The sequence below is a fragment of the Pavona decussata genome, unplaced genomic scaffold (assembly GCF_977016875.1).
Source record: "Pavona decussata unplaced genomic scaffold, jaPavDecu1.1 SCAFFOLD_238, whole genome shotgun sequence".
Lineage (NCBI taxonomy): Eukaryota > Metazoa > Cnidaria > Anthozoa > Scleractinia > Agariciidae > Pavona > Pavona decussata.
Window position 1 is genome coordinate 1622501 of NW_028145643.1, and position 15974 is coordinate 1638474.

The window sequence follows — 15974 nt, forward strand, 5'->3', positions numbered from 1 at the left end:
TCGCCTGGATTAGGAATGCGTTCCTTGTCGAACGCAATAATTTTTGCAGACCAAAATTTTGATTAATTTCCTTGCAGATTGAGTTTGAGTTTCGATCCATCCTCCATTCCAAGCTTTCAACTGTGTTTTTTGATGAAGTGGTGAAAAAAATGGTGAAAGCATTTGAAAAGCGGTGTTACTATCTGTATGGTCCTGGGCATCTCCACAGCTCAGTTAAATCAAGGACAGCACCTGCAGGTATGACATTAGCTTCAAAATACTACGCATTGTTCAAGCCTTTGCAGTCTGGAGGGAAGGGGGGAAGTACATCCAGTGACTTTAAACATTCATAAACTAAGTTCTAAGCAAAGGCCACCAAAATCTATGACTCTTTAAAGTTTACCTGGTTACAATTTAGAATGACATGGTCTTGTTCTTGTGACTTGAAGTTTCCATGCAAATGGAAAGTTAAAGTGTCTCCCTGGGGTTTTAAGCTTCTGCACTCACTACGATGTGAGCTTTAGTAAATTATGTGCATGTGTAAGCTGGCAAACAAGTCAACAATACAGCTCAAATTACAGCCCTGTAGTAGAAACAAAAAGCTATTCAAAGAAAACATTCTCTTAATTAATGGTATTATTCAAAGTATTGCTATTTGTTTTGGTTGAATTTATGAAATATTTTTTGACTCTACACTGTAAGGAAGTAAAATTCTAAGCGTTCAACTCTGCTAGAGCCTTGTTCACAGTGCTTTGGTCAGGTCACGTGACATGTGACCTGACGAGCCTTGTCCAGATCTCTGGAAGGTTGTATCTTCCCCCATCTCTATTTAGGGTCGGCTTGTGGGCTCTGATATAAATTGCCTTCCTCTCGTACACCAGTCTGGATCTCTGTCCAAAATCTTTGCCTCGTTGATGTGGACATCATGTACTGGTTTGTTTTTGTTGATGTGTCGAGACACTTCTAAGGAGGTGGAGTTGAGCCTCAGTCTTCTTTGTTCTATTGCTATTTGTGTCGTGAAATTTAACCGAGATTGTAAATTTCATTCAATTAATTTGAGCAAACAGGTCCCTTGTTCTACAGTTTATGCATGCCCAAATAGTGATGAATAATTGGTAGACTGAAAGAAAACAACTGAAGATAAAACTGGCTTTCAATGTACAACCTAGCATGTGCTATGGAGCCACCTTAAAAGCACTGTTAAAATTTCTATTAAGCGAAAAGTTCATAACACTTGTACTGTGTTTCATGAATTTTGTGTTTGTTTAATATCGGTTTGTTGTTGTTGTTGTTTGATTACGCTAAGCCAGTTTGGGCAGTTTTCCCATTTTTTAATCGAGAAATCAAGAAATTTGAGATGGCAGTCCTCTGTGGCAGCTGTTCATTAGACATTATATAATAATTATTACCATCACATTTGATTTCATCAGGCCTCAAAAGAAACAGTTTTGAACAGGCTAAGTTATTGTTGAAATCATAGAGGAGAGACAGAATGTGCTCTTCCCTATTCCTTGTCTAAAACTCAAAACTGCTCAGGTGACACAATGCTGAAAAAAACAAAACAATGGTGAATGGGGATAATGCAAAGTTCTTATACATCTGGACCCGGTTGTTTTAAAGCTGATTAACCCAAATCTCTTATTAAAACTTAACCATGGTTTTCAACTTGCTTGTTAAAAATGCCATTCAAATGCTAATTTTAAGCTTATGGTAAAGAGAAGTCTAAGCCAAATTTAAGGGACTAAAATCTTTTGGGATAATCATTTACTGATTAGCAATTAAATTAGAATCAAAGTTCACGTTAACCCACGATTAGCTTAATCAAGCTTTGAACAACTGGGCCCTATTATTTTATTTAGGATCAAAGAAGCGATTTAATACAAGCTGTTTTGAAATTAATATTGTGTGGTACCATATGGCATTAATTTTGATTTACGTTAGCAACAGATTTGAGTCATGGTAATTGTTATTTGTAGTAATCAGATCTTTTTAATCTTTTGTCAGGTTTCACAAGATGACAGAAGGTGAAAAAGTAGCACATTTCTTGGATGCTGGGGGCTAATGTACGCTGTCCTTGTAGTAATTTAAATAATTATCAATGGTACATAAGTTATTCCACATTAACTCACACCTAATGAGGAAAGCAGCTCCATGGTGGCTTTGAGTTCATATGTGAAAACATGAAGGGCTGGTATTTAAACAAAGCTCTGTCACTGTTGTAAATAGTCAACGGACTAAACCAAGCAACCAATCAATGATTTAAACAGTCAGGTTGAATGATTTAATCTTTCAAAACTGCAGACATCACTACTTGCAAGCTAAAACTTCACTAGCCACACCCTTCTTCTTCTTCATCTTTTCTTTTTTAAACAAAAACATTATGTCTCTGTAGTTTTACATGATTGGAATCCTCCAAATGACGACAAGATGCCTTTTTGAAGTTTCTGTTTTCACTGTCCATATGCAGTGTGTCAGGAGAAATTGGAAGTCTTTTCAAAGTTCTACAAGAAGGGGTTTTTATTCCGTACTAAAATTCAAAGTTTACACATTAAAATCATCTTGGAATAGTCTCATTTCACCATTAAATATGCAAGGAATGATTTATGTCTTATAAACAAGCTCCTTCACAACAACCTTCAGTTAGGCTGCCCCCTTACCAATGTCTCAGTAAACCGTATCTCCTTTTTGTCCTAATAAAGAAAATGCACTTTTAGTTAACATTTAGATGTACGCTACTAAGGAAACCTCCAAACCAAAAATTAGCCCTTAACAATGTCCAAATTTGACTTTGTTTAAATAATCAGCCCCAAGTGAAATAATAGTGTCTTTAATTTAAAATGCTCGAACCATCACGCCCATTATATCATTTTATATAGTTTTATCCTTCTCACAGGTGATGAGGATTGATTACCAAAATTAGGAGAATAAACAAAAAGGGTAAAGTTTTTCATTTTTATGTGGGCTTCTATTTAAGATATTATTGATATATTGTGTGATATTCTTTGAAGAGTGAATCATTCAGATGCTAAAACTGCAATATTCTGCTGTCAGTATATAAATGATTGAATCGTACCAGAAAATGTCCACACCCCTCCAACCAAAGGATTTTGGTTTGGACACCCACCCCCTGGAAATTCCAAGTTTTCTATGTGTTTTGTGCTTTTGGGGTATGGATGTTTTTGGAACTGCACATCAAAATAGTTTTATTTTTTATGAGGAACCATGGGCTGTAGAAAAAATACAGTTCAAGTAAATTATGTGTAATTTCTCTCAAATAAGGGAACTGGTCAAAACGAGTTTGTTCGAGGAGGACACACCTTATCTGGGATAGGGGGATTATCGAAGACACCACTTATGTCATGAACATTACTGACAAAATTTTATTGGCTTTAGAATTTGAGTTGACACAGAAATTGGGCTAGCAGGAGTCAGCATTAGCATTGCTAGTCAGATAAACAAGAAAAATGAATTTCATTATAATTTTTTACTGCCTGATAGAGGGGTGGTGGTGCAATAAAAACACCTTCCTTTGAAGTTGAGGAAGGGGGGTGCAGGCAGAAACCACTCTCTATTTTGTTGTTTCGTGGGTCCTGTTTGAGTATAGTAGTTTTGGCCACTTCCCTTAAGTCAAATTAAACTCACTGTGAACTAGTGTTGTGTCTTCTCTCATCGTTTTTACCCCTACTTCAAACAGTCCTTTCATGATAGTCTTCATTATCCTTAACACCAAGCTCTTAGCCTTTGTGTCTCGGCTTCAAAGAAAATGCATGGTTACCAACACATTGGAAGTCCTCGCACAAAGACTTTCATTAAATGGCTGTTTGAATTGACTTGGTAAAGGAGAATTATTATGTCTTTGTCCAACCGTGTTAGTTAGGCAGTCTTTTTTTGTTGCAAGAAAGTTTTAATCCTTTTAAAGTATTGTAATTATGACTTCAATATTATAAAAAAGAGGTTAAACTTGTCTAAAAGCATAAGTGATGGATTGTTTGATTCTGTAGTATTGAAATTCAGTTTGTTGTTTGTTACATTTTCAGGCTATTTTAAAAGTGCTGCAAAAATATACCAATAATGACTCTCTTCCAATGTTACAGTCATGTTTGATCAATCCATTAAACTGGAATCTGTGATACTTTCGCTTGACCACTTGTAAGCAAGGTTGTAACAAGACTAATGAAGTGCATCCTATGTTACAATGCACTGCGTAATGTGTTAAGATCTTGACAGATTTACAGATTAAATATTGTACATTATGGAGACGTTACGGAACAGAATCACGTGGCCTCTGGTACTACTTTTAGATTTTTAACGACCATAATACCACACCCAGCGGGCTGGTTCCCGCATAACAATATATATAGACCAAACAGAATTAACACAAACAATAAGGAAATTATTTTACTATCATATTGTATGAGTATGATTCAGTGTGATTCAGTGTCTGTACTTTGTGCATTAAACTGATCTTCTCCAACTAAATTGTCTGATGGTGTGGTCCTGTTAGACTTGCTGCAAGTCATCTTCTTATTTAGTGCTGAAAGTGATCAATGAGTGACAGAGTTTTGAGACAGGTAACGGCGTCATGCTTCAAGAAGTCCCTGCCGAACAAAGACTGTGCAAAAATTTTACTGAGAAACTAAAACCAGGGAGCGTCAAAAGAAGGATAAGTATGGTCACATGGCCATTTCTGTTGTTTGCCGTCTCTCTAATCAGTAATGTGTAGAGACAAACACTGGGATACTCAAAAGCCATTAGTTTGAAACATCCTGCATCAATAATAATTATTATTATTCTTTTGCTCAAAAAGGGGAAGCATGTCTGCCCCCAAACTGGTATATTTCAGGGCCGGGTTGTTCGAAAGCCGATTAACGCTAATCCATGATTAAAAGTTAACCGAGGTTTTCATCTCGATCGTTAAGAATGTTTTTAAAGGCTTATTTTAAGCTAATGGTAAAAAAAAGTTGAAGGCGAATCTGAGGGACAAAAATCTATTGGAAGAATTCGTATGGGTTAGTAAATAAACTCGGCTCAAAGTTCACGTTAACCCAGGATTAGCTTAATCGGGCTTTGAACAACTGGACCCAAAGGGGAAAAAGTGACGACCACAAAAATGCATTATTATCAAACTGAAATATGAATTATAGCCTGCGAGCAAGTTCTCCAATCCTTTCACAGTTTCCTATGCTCGCCACTCACACCCCAAATACATGTCTCACTAAAGACTACAACTAGAGAGCTTGCTTGCAGGCTAAAATATGAATTGAAGATAGGACTACTAGCAATGATGAATACAGAACCTATGGTACTGGATGCAAAAAATAGTTCTTTGACAAAAAGGTGGACGCCCCAGCTGCCAACCAATGTGCTACAGGTTGATTTGGTGGGAAGGGGCGGGTCGATTTGAGCTCCTACAAACTGTTACCTGGATGGGAGGGGAGGAGGGAAGGAAGGGATTTAAGAGGGGAGGACTGAGGAACCATGTCGTAAGCCTATTATTTTTCTCCCATACTCCACTCCTTCAGCTAATTATTTTTGCTAATTTTATAAATCAGAAGATCAACGTGATATAGTTAGTGCTGCGCCACCTCTACGTCATTAGAGTGGAAAGTTGGTGGAAATGGATTTGGAGTTCTTTCTCTCACTCACTCGTCTTTTTTCACTCGAGGGGAACCTGGGAATGAGGTTACCAAGCTGCAAAACCAAGATGGCGAAAAAAACTTCTACAAACAGGATCAAAAGTAAACGTCCAACTCTGTAAGATTTGTTCCTGTATGCTAGTAGAACAAATCGCAAATAGAAATGGAAACTACGACTGGAGTAGATGGTAAGTTTTGGGGATTCACAGTGAGATTTAGCTGTATGTATTAAGGAAAGCTCACAAAACGTTTTATTGCAGAAAAATTTCAGAAAATTTCTATCTCCTTAATTGCAAAACGAAACATTTCAAAGAACACAGACAAATCAACAGATGATACGTAAGTATTTTGAATTATTTAAGATAATAACATTTATAATAAGAATATTTGTGATGATTATCATTACAATTTGCAGGAGTGCTAAAGGCGCCTTAACAATATTACAAATCCTAACATAAAAATCAAATACAAATTCAAGACTTACTGTTCTATAAGTACTGCAGAAAAGTTAGCTTAACTACAACAAACCCCACAGTAGGCCTTAGCTTACAGGAGAACATTTTTAACCTTAATTGTGAGCAAAAGTCAGCAGCTTAGTAGTCACTGGCAAACTGCTGAACAACTGAAGTTTTCATTTTCTTTTTGTCTTTTTCTAAGTTTCTTCTAATAATTACTAAAACATACACTGCACTTTCTAGTGGTAACGTGAAGCACACTGTGCTAATTAACTGATCAATCTTGAAGCTGTAATGCCACCAAAATATTTTCCTTGCATGTGCAGTTTATTGTTATTCTTCACTAAAATATCCACCGAAAATATCCAAGCCATATCTCTCCCACAAGAGGGCTTTTTCTGAGACCCCTCTCTCCCTCCCCCACCCCAACCCCCTCTGGAAATCTCAATTTAACTTCATACTTTCCTTTAAATTGTTGGCCTTTGGGCACACCCTACCACCCCTCCCCTCCCCCCCCCCCCCCTCTTTCCTCCTGGAATTTCAAATCACTTCTTTGGCAGAGTGTGAATATTTTCTAGAACTACACAATGTGAAGCACAGTGAGATAAACCTACTGATGAGTCATTAAGCCATAATTTAATGCAGTCTGTCTTTCACTAACAGCTGCTGTCAGATGAACTTTAGTAGTGGCCCTGTATTCAGTCTTCTCTCCTATAAATGTAAGAGAGTGAATTGTCTTACCTTACCCCTCTGTTTATAATGTTGGTTTTGCTGTATAGGGCTGTTGAATTGTTGCAGTTGAGTCATGTCCGTTTGGATCGGGAGCAGATAAATGAAATTGACAACTTAGATTGCCTTGGGCCTGTGACTAATTTATATTTACAGAAAGTAAGTAGTTTTTGACAAATATAAAGTTGCTATTTGTAAATTGTTGAGATGTATGGGTACATATTAGGTTTTTTTGGTAGGAAGTGTTGAATTCTTTATAGAGCAGATGGTGCTGCCCCCCCCCCCCCCCCCCCACTACTTGTCCTCTATAGGTGGCAGTTACTAAGGATACAAAGGACTCCTGTAGCTGGTGATGTACACATTGACACCTGCCTTACCAATCTTGTACCCAGCATCATCAGGCTCTTTGGCTTCCTGGTTAGACTCTGAAGAAGTCTTTTGATTGGCTACTCTGTTAACGGCTTCCTTTTTATCTCAGGATTATTTTATGTTTATTTTGCTAAAAGATTCCATTGTAAACCATTTTTATGTTAGGGCTTCCCTGTAAAAATAATGTAATATTAAGTAAATTAAATAAATTCTTATTGGAGAGGGTAACCAAAATATTCAAGAGATAAGTTCTAAGCAACATCTTTCCATAACACTGATGTTGTGCTGACACCCAAACAACCCTTATTCCTGGTTATGTCATCAATGTTTATTTTGAAATTTATTTTTCTTCACAGAATAAAATCAGTAAGATTGAGAATCTTGATGTTCTTCCAAAACTGAGGTTAGTGGGTACCTAAAGAACCTACCTTGATCAACACAACGGCGGTGCATTAATGTTTACATTCTTCAGTCCTTTCTAGTCTGAGCAATGGCTTCAAATATCTTTCAATGGTCATGAACTTTTCTTGGGAAGGTTTAAACATTATCCCCCTTTGAGTAAGTCTTCTTTTGGTGGTCTAGCAATTTTCTAAGTTACCTAAATATTTTCTGTCTTTGTTTACCATCTCCTTCAACATTGAAACAGTATACCTGCCAACTCTTACGCATTATGGGTAAGTCTCACGCCTGTGGACTAAAGACATCAAACTCACTCATCACGCACAACTTGTCATGCCTGACTCACAAATCTGGACGAGTTGTTCTTTAACACGTGATTAATTAATAACAAAAATTCAATTCAATTTCCCCCAAAAAAGGCACTTTATGTTTACTTTGTGTCCTAACTGTATCACAACACGCTAAAATTTTTGTATTTCAGTTTCCATTTTGATTTCAAATGTCTACAATCCATTCAAATTGGAAGTGTTCAAAGGTCGTCGGAACATATTCCGACATTTTCGGCAACGTTCGGTAGTCTTCGGAAAATCATCGGAAATCTTCAGAAGTGGTTGGGACGTCTTTGGAAATCCCAGTCATGACAAGACAAAAATCTCACACATTTGACTCAGAAAAAGTTGGCAGGTATAAAACAGGCCTGGGGGAGGGGAGAGTGTGGAAGGTGAGGGAAAACTGGTTGAAACCTAATCCCGAGAGAGTTGAAGAGGATTGTTAAGTCTTAATAAATTGGGTCAAAGGACTCTTTTAAGGGCTCATTTTAGGAATAAAGGCTTAAAATATTGGCAGGATTTCCAAGCCTTTAAATTGGTTGAGCTTGAGAATGAAGAGAGTATATTGAATAGCTATGAAAAACTAAGATATCAACCAAAAACAGAGAGCCATATAGTGCACTAGCTTATATTTGAGCATATGTTTTGTGTCTGAGATTGGGGCCCTTATTTTCATACAGACTTGTGTTTGGCAGGGCTTGCTATACATGCAGAATTCTAGAATAACCATTTTAATGTTCAATGCTCAACAGATTCCTGACGTTAGCTGATAACAAAATAACCAAAGTGGAAAACCTCAGGATGCTCACCAAGTTACAATTTTTGGATCTTTCTGGCAACCAGATTGAACATTTTGATCCAGGTTTGAGTCTCAACCTAATCATAAATACTTAAATACTCATAGACTTACTCCTGCAAAATTACTGTTTTTAACAAGTAAATTGTAAAATTCAGATGGTAAATTTTAAATTTAGGAATCTAGCTCAAAAACTAAATATTGGACTATGTCTTTCACTTGATATCCTGTCTGTTTGCCAAAAGAAAGCTTATTTTGAGGGAATCAGATATCAAGCCCACAAGCACACATAATTTTCATTCTTGCTTCAAGCTCTTCAAATATGTGAGCCCTGCCTGAAGCTAGTAGCTTCATGTAATGTTTCAAATTTTAGTGCTTGTTTCTAATTTTTCTCTTTACAGAAGAGTTTCCACCAAGTTTGCTTCTGTTACATTTAAAAGGAAATCCCTGCACTCAACAAACAGACTACAAGTGAGTTTCTTGGACACGGATGTTCAAATGTTACCTTGTTAATTATTTCGCAGGTCACAAACTCAAGTTGAACATATATTTAACAGTTCACCGTCACCCTGTCAGCAAGCCAACAAGTCAGCAAACACAGTGCAATGAACCAATCAGAATTCAAAGCAATTTCTCAAACTTTCTGGTGGCAAGCGCGGAAAAACGCATTCGACCATACTAATTAAAAAAAAAGTTGCAAAACCAAAGCAAATGGGCATTATACCTTCAAACCCCAACTGAAAAATCCTCTATACTTCGTAAAACTGTAAACTGCCTTAGCTTCAACGCTGTCCTTTATAACCGTATTGAGAATTAGACAGTTTTGTGATGTTTGTGCAGCTTCTTGTCTTCTATTAAGCATTTTAATTCATTAATTTGAGAAAATGTCTTTTATCCTGTAGGACAAAATTGCTTTTGGCACTGCCAACACTACAACAACTGGATGGTGAAGGCATAACAAGAGTGGACAGACTGCAAGCTGGGTATCCTGTGTAGGTTGTTATTGTTACTAAATAAAATTAATAGTGCTCACTGTTGCCACACAACAATGGTTTTCATTAACTTTGAACAACTTTTTGCTTCTCAGTAAATTAGATTCTGTTTATCGCTTGTCCAGGACTTCAAAAGAGAAAATTAGAAGTTTTCAAAGTCTGTTTTTAGTGTACCCATCAACAGAGCTTTCAGCAAATTGAGAGCTGTTTGTTCACCTGGTTCTCATTAAAAAAGTTTCCAAAGTGTTAAATATATCTTTCAATTTGACTGCACAAATTCCATTATTTTTTCTCAAAGGTACTATTACTGTGGTTAAAAGCCTCAAATAGTGAGCTTAATGGCTACACTGATGCACTTGTTTATTTATTTAATAAGTAAATTCACTGGATTTACTCCTCCTTTGTCTGTCCAATTTAGTCAACTGACAGCATTATCGTTCGCGGTCCTTTGCAGTTTTCACGTCCAATTTAGCTTTGTTTGCCGTGAACTAGTAATATTAATTCAGTGATTTGATAATCTTTTCTTGACAGTGAAAGTGAGTCAGACGAAGAAAATGATGAACAACAAGAAGACGAAGAGAATTCAATCGAATTAAAAGAAGGAGAAAATAAACAAGGTAAGAGACAAGATTGTAATTATTATGTGTAGCCAAATGTTTGAAATCTCCAGTGCCTTGCTCTGCAAGTAAAGTGTAACTCGTGGATATGCAGAACTGATAAAAAGTTTTAAAATAATAGGTCACCAATGATGTTTTCTGGAATGATGCTGATAAGACTAAGTAGGCACTAAAACCTTTATTTACTGAGTTTATCGCACCACATGGAAAAGTACCGGAACAGATATGAGGCATGCTCCTTTACCCTGGTGTGAACATAATGTGGTCTTTATTTAATGAGTCACAAATCAATTTGTCATTTGCAGAATGTCAGATTTGAATTTAATTTGAAATAAAGTAGTTGAGAAGTCAAATGAATCAAATTTGACTTTAGCATTGAAAATGACAGATGGAAAAAATAGAAAGAGCAATGTTTGGTTCCTTGTAATAATTATTGTTTTTCACCTTTCCTAGGTTCGCTACACCAGCACTGTAATGACATCCTTGTGCGAGCGAAAATTAGGACAATGAAGGTAGGTGCACTGGGTACTTTCTTACTATTTGAGTAAACTCGTGATTATTTATTCTCCTAACGTTTTGTGTTGGCTTGTATTTCAAAGACAAACATTTTAGGACTAAATCCCCAATTCAATTAGTTTGTCTTGTTCAGCCAACACCACTCTTGGTATTTTGAAGCAGCTGCTAAATGAAAGCTTTGTCCGCAGGAAGAGAAAGAACATGAGAAGAGAATGGCGGAACTAGCCAGCATGCGAGAACTGCAATCCCAGAGGATATCAAGCAGAGCTTCTTCCAGGACTTGATGATCATTTTAATGACTCAAAGCTTTACTCGAGTCTGCACGGCTGTCAAGATGGTGGAATGTGATTCAACATGCCAAGTGAATACCGCCGCCATCTTTTTTTGTCTGCCATAGTTTTGTTTTGTTCAGTGGTCATTCACGTAGGAGATCAAATCAGCTGCTTACTGAAACTTTACAAAACTGGTGACTGGCTTTGCAGGCTAGACGAATGATGTGCATTAATTTGTACCGAAAAATAGCAGAGAAATTGGTTGTATTGTGACTAGTCTATTTAAAATAGTGCTGAATTGGCTGTATTGTGGCTAATTTATTTAAGATTTAAGATAGTGCTGTTTACATTTCAAAAAGTTGACAAGGAAATTAAATTTATTTTTTTGGCATTGTTATTGTTAAAGTATTTCGATTTAATTTGCATCGTTTTTTTCAAGTTGTCCTGTATCAGGACTTCATAAAAATATTAAAAAAAGGAAATTGAATTCACTGCATTCAAGTAATCATTGAATGCAGTGAACCTTTTTTTCTTTTTCTTCCAACGATGTTGTCAACGAAATATTTAGCGAGGTTAAAACGTTTATAACAAAGAAAATATTAAAATGCGAGCCTCGGTGGCTTTTGTTTGAATGAGCATGAACAGACTACTGTTACTTATTGTGACAGTAGATTTTCCAACTTTCGCGGGAAATACACGGAACTGTAATGAAGGCTCAACAGGAACGCAGGGGGAAATTACACTCAAAGGGGAGCACTCGCTCGCAGGGAGAGACTGTCACTTCTCAAAGCGGTACCAGGGATCAAACCACGAACTGGATAGAACTTCAGTAAGGAAACGAGAACTTGGTCCAACAGAGCTTTATTCTGACTCACTTGTAATTCGAAAGAATATTGTACAACAAGGGCTTATATGTGCTTGTACATTAATTGTTGTTTACAAGGTGCTATACGCGAGTCAATAGAACTAAATGAAAAACGATTAAGAGCGGAACAGCGTCTTTGTAAGCTAACGAACTAAATTATTAAGAGCGGAACCGCGGACTTTTAACTAGAGAACTAAATTAAAATTGTCGCCCGGAACTCTAGATTGTGAGTCCAGCTTGAAAAACTAATTTCGGCGGCAAACGCCTTTCTGAATACTCTAAATTACAACTTAGAAAATCTTAATGAATCCTACGGCTAACAGCAGCTGCAAGTGAATATTTCCGGAGATAACAAGAACTTTTCATTAAGTAGATCAACACGACTAACGAGAACCAATTCAACTAGGAAATGACAGGCCAGCTGAATTTGCTAGTTTTTTTTTAAATTAAACGTGTAGAAGCTCTCTACTTCTAAAGTAACCGAAACAAGCTCGAATAAAAAGTAATTTTAAGTTAATGAACTACAGAAAGTGATTGTTAGCTTAAGTTTAGTACAATACTTCCGAATCCTCAAGGGACAAAAGAAATGCTAATTTAGCTCTACAAGTTGTTTACATTCTGCTTCCGTTGGTTTTCTAAAGTTACAGAGAACAAGAAACAGTGAATATCTTAAAGCGAACTAACTTCATGTAGCGAAAGCGAATAAATAATTTGCAAGAAGACCCAACTCCTTTTTCCCTATTTAAGATTAAATATGGTTGATTCACGGACAATTACCCGTGGCGACTAGTGGAAATCTAACGCAAGCTATATATTTGATTATACTATGACTAATAAATTCTGTGCGAACATTTCTTGCCAAAATTGCCAAAACCCCCGTAACACTCTCCCAACCTTTGTCGAGACTCCGGGCGAGAGAGAAGGGCGAAAAGAAGAACCCAATTGAATGACGTAGAACTTAGTAAATATACATGGCTAAATATGGTGCGAAACATTGTTTTTTTTTTTTTTTTTTTGTTTGTTTTGTTTTTGTGTTTATACCTGGAGAAGTAGAGATATGTGTGTGAACAGCACAGGTAGAAAGAAAGCTAACCTACTACGACTTACGAACTAATTAACGCAGGTTGCTCTGCATCCAGTCTGTTAGGGCTTTGAGTTTATGTCTTGTGGTCATCGGCGTATGGCTAGGCAGTAACCGCTTTAAGGACGGGCCACCAATGTCCTCCAGGTTCCGCACGCACACGTTTACGTCCTCTAAGTTAAATGATCCCAGCAGGTCCTGGAGTAACAACAACTTCTGTTGTCCCTTGACCCATAGGACAAGGGTCGTTGGGGCCGTTTTTCCGTTCTCCAGCTCGTCGAGGACGGCTGCCTGCAAAAAGGACGAGAGGCTGTCCAGGGCGGAAGAGGATGGAATCCCGCTATCTAAGATGGGCCAGCCATGAGTGGCGGACTGGTGGCAGTAAGTACGCCAAGCGTCAGGACCCGCGTTAAGCAAATCCGTCGTGTCGAATTTGCGAATACAGCAGCGGCGGCCAAGGAGACTGTTCATTCCTAAGGCCTTGAGATGAAAAAAACCACGACCATGTTGGAACCCATCGAGCTCAACGACAACGGACATAAAGGCCATGATAATCCACAGGATTCTCGAAATACGTCTTAAAACTCTGGCAACGGGTAGCTGAGCAAAGTGAAACGAACGGGGACAGAGGGGGTATTTGAAGGGAACAGCGACAAAGGGTTAACAAAAACACATGTGGTAAAATAATAAGTCAAATAAGTGTGAGAGGAACAGTAAGAGCTGGCCAAATGGGTTTGTGTGTGTGAGCAGCTGGCAGCGGGGCAAATAAAGAGGAAAGAAGCACACAAGGATGTGAAAACCCAAAACAAAGGGCGACTGACCGAAAACTTGGAACAAAAGCCGGTTTTTTTTTTTTTTTTTTTTGTCTCAACACACGCGACAAACCCCGGAGCTAAAGAGAAGTACCGGTCGACTGGTCACTCGTAAGTGGCAAAACTTCAACGCCGACGGGAAGCGCACGAGCAGGGCGCGAAGTAGCCCGTTTGGACAGAACACAACAAACAACAATCAAGACTACAAAGTTGCAGCTGGTCAACGCGAGGGACACAAAGACGGCGACTTGAAAGAAATCGGCATGAGGGACCTCGTGTACCGAGGAGATATCACCTCGGAGTTGTTGTAGCCGACGTGTGAAATCCTGATCCAACGTGGCGTATGTTTGATCTAAGGACTCCAATGTGCTATTGTCCAAAACCAAGGGTTCCGGGATAGAGAAAGGTGGGGGAGAGGAAAAGTTTCCATGGGGAAGGGGAACTGTCTGCCAGGGAACAAAATGAAAGGAACCCGAATGAAAAAGTGGGAACTGGAAGCTTAAACGTGAGGGACACGCCGAGAGGCCAGTAGCTTGTAAATGAAAGGAATAATCACATGGCAAATGGTACACGTGCAGAGGCAAGATCGGAAGGGAAAATGAACCATTGTGAGAATGAATAGGTATTGATGCAGTGTCGGTCGCGAGATAGAATCTTCCACCTAGGTGTAAGATTGTGCGTAAGGTATTACAATTGGACAATGGAGTGTGTGCGTGAGTGAACGAAAGCTTATAGTCAGGCGACCAAAGTGCTCCCAGCCAACTAGGATCTTCGATGACGGTTAAGATATCCTTAGGGCATAAAAGTGTAGAGGAATCTGAGATGCATAACTCGAGGTCGGGCTGTTTGAGCACAAAACGTTTGTCGTTACAAGTTAGTAACAGTAGATCATGGCGTACTATTGTTCCTCCATAACAAAGGCCATTGGAGCGGTATGAAATCGGCACTAATTGTTCCATTGTACACACGGCTTGAGTTGATGATAGCTCCGGCAAGGTAAACAAAAGATGTAAGGCGATGTTACGCGTTGATTGAAATTGGATATCCATAAGTGGATTCATCATGACAGCAAAACCGTTACGCAAGGCGTCAATAGCGGGCGCCAGAGCTGGGACGGTGGACAGTTTGAGTGTAATTTCTTCGGTCAAAAACCGAGGAAGGTCTGCGAAACCGATATTTCCACGCCGGGCCAAATGGGACAATTGACGCAATAGGTCATCAACCTCCGTGAGTCGTAACAATGAGATGAAAGCACGATTAATTTCCATTGAATAAATGGAAATGAACTCCTGTTGTAAATTGAAGTGACACTGTTGTTTATCGGCGAAGGCATCAAATTGTTGTTTCCAGCCTGTGAAAGCTCCTGCTACTAAACGCAACGAGTTGATCACTTGGCTGAGTTTTGAATTGATAAGATCAGTTGTTTTTACGAGATATACGATTTTGCCGTCTAATGTTTTCATCATAGTGTCAGCCTCCGTCATTAACGACGCAAACTCCCTGAGAACCCGTATGAGGCCCATAAAGTTTGTAGAGTCGCATGACCCACCTCCTAATTCGTAGAAAAAACGCGGTATACCAAGTACACCTGTATGGCACCAATAACTCGAGCGTTTTCCACGGGTAGATAGCCATTCCCGTTCTTGAGGAGTTCGTACATGACAAGACTGACGAGCCCATTGTTTACAACCGGTTAGCGAATTTGCATAATGGCGAATGGGGCATACTAAGCTTGAAGGGCGACCAGTAACGTAAGCATAGAATCGCCTCAAATAACTATCACATTCCAATAAATCCGTTACCCCTTGAATTGAGAACAAGCGTGTAGTAGCTCGCTGTACCCCGCGGAGAGAGGACAGCACACGCTCGTAGAATTTGAATAACGCGGGGTCACAAGAAGAGTTAAAGTCAGGGGATTTTATTCTGGGAGCTAAGCGCAAATCCATGTGAAGGCTAACCAATTTGGTGTCCTGGTACAGGACAAGGGGTTTAGGATTCTTAGCAAGCATCATTGCCTTAGGATAAAACCCAACAACCTGTCCCGCAGCATCAAACTCGCTAGCGCCGACCAACAATTGATTCATATGCAGGAAAGCACAACAAAACATTAACATCAGCCACAAACGA

General features: G+C 38.6%; 2 protein-coding genes across 10 annotated transcripts in view; both read left to right on the forward strand.

Annotated features, from left to right (window-relative positions):
- LOC146457700 (coenzyme Q-binding protein COQ10 homolog B, mitochondrial-like) overlaps positions 1 to 4458 on the forward strand; it is a 10110-nt gene extending 5652 nt beyond the window's left edge. The window contains exons 5-8 of one of the 7 annotated variants that reach the window (XR_014858434.1): positions 78 to 237; positions 1984 to 2042; positions 2873 to 2916; positions 4017 to 4458. Coding sequence is in view for 5 of the 7 variants with exons in the window: in XM_085091787.1 (XP_084947913.1) it covers positions 78 to 237; positions 1984 to 1997 (174 nt within the window). In the remaining 2 variants the exon portion in view is untranslated. Of the gene's footprint in view, positions 1 to 77; positions 238 to 1983 lie in introns of all 7 variants that reach the window. The other 6 variants (XR_014858435.1, XM_085091787.1, XM_085091788.1 and 3 more) reach the window with 6 other exon arrangements.
- A 1176-nt stretch (positions 4459 to 5634) lies between these two features.
- Positions 5635 to 11480, forward strand: LOC146457701 (uncharacterized). Of its 3 annotated transcripts, XM_085091782.1 has the most exons (10): positions 5648 to 5803; positions 5876 to 5954; positions 6850 to 6958; positions 7525 to 7571; positions 8649 to 8758; positions 9094 to 9163; positions 9595 to 9684; positions 10216 to 10301; positions 10755 to 10813; positions 11006 to 11480. In XM_085091782.1, the coding sequence occupies exons 1-10, from the start codon at positions 5779 to 5781 to the stop codon at positions 11099 to 11101; spliced, it is 771 nt and encodes a 256-aa protein (XP_084947908.1). In that variant the 5' UTR covers positions 5648 to 5778; the 3' UTR covers positions 11102 to 11480. The 3 variants fall into 3 exon arrangements, with proteins under 3 accessions (XP_084947909.1, XP_084947910.1, XP_084947908.1); XM_085091783.1 differs by lacking the exon at positions 5876 to 5954 and having other exon boundaries at positions 5635 to 5803; XM_085091784.1 differs by lacking the exons at positions 6850 to 6958; positions 7525 to 7571 and having other exon boundaries at positions 5643 to 5803.
- Positions 11481 to 15974: the final 4494 nt, after the last annotated feature.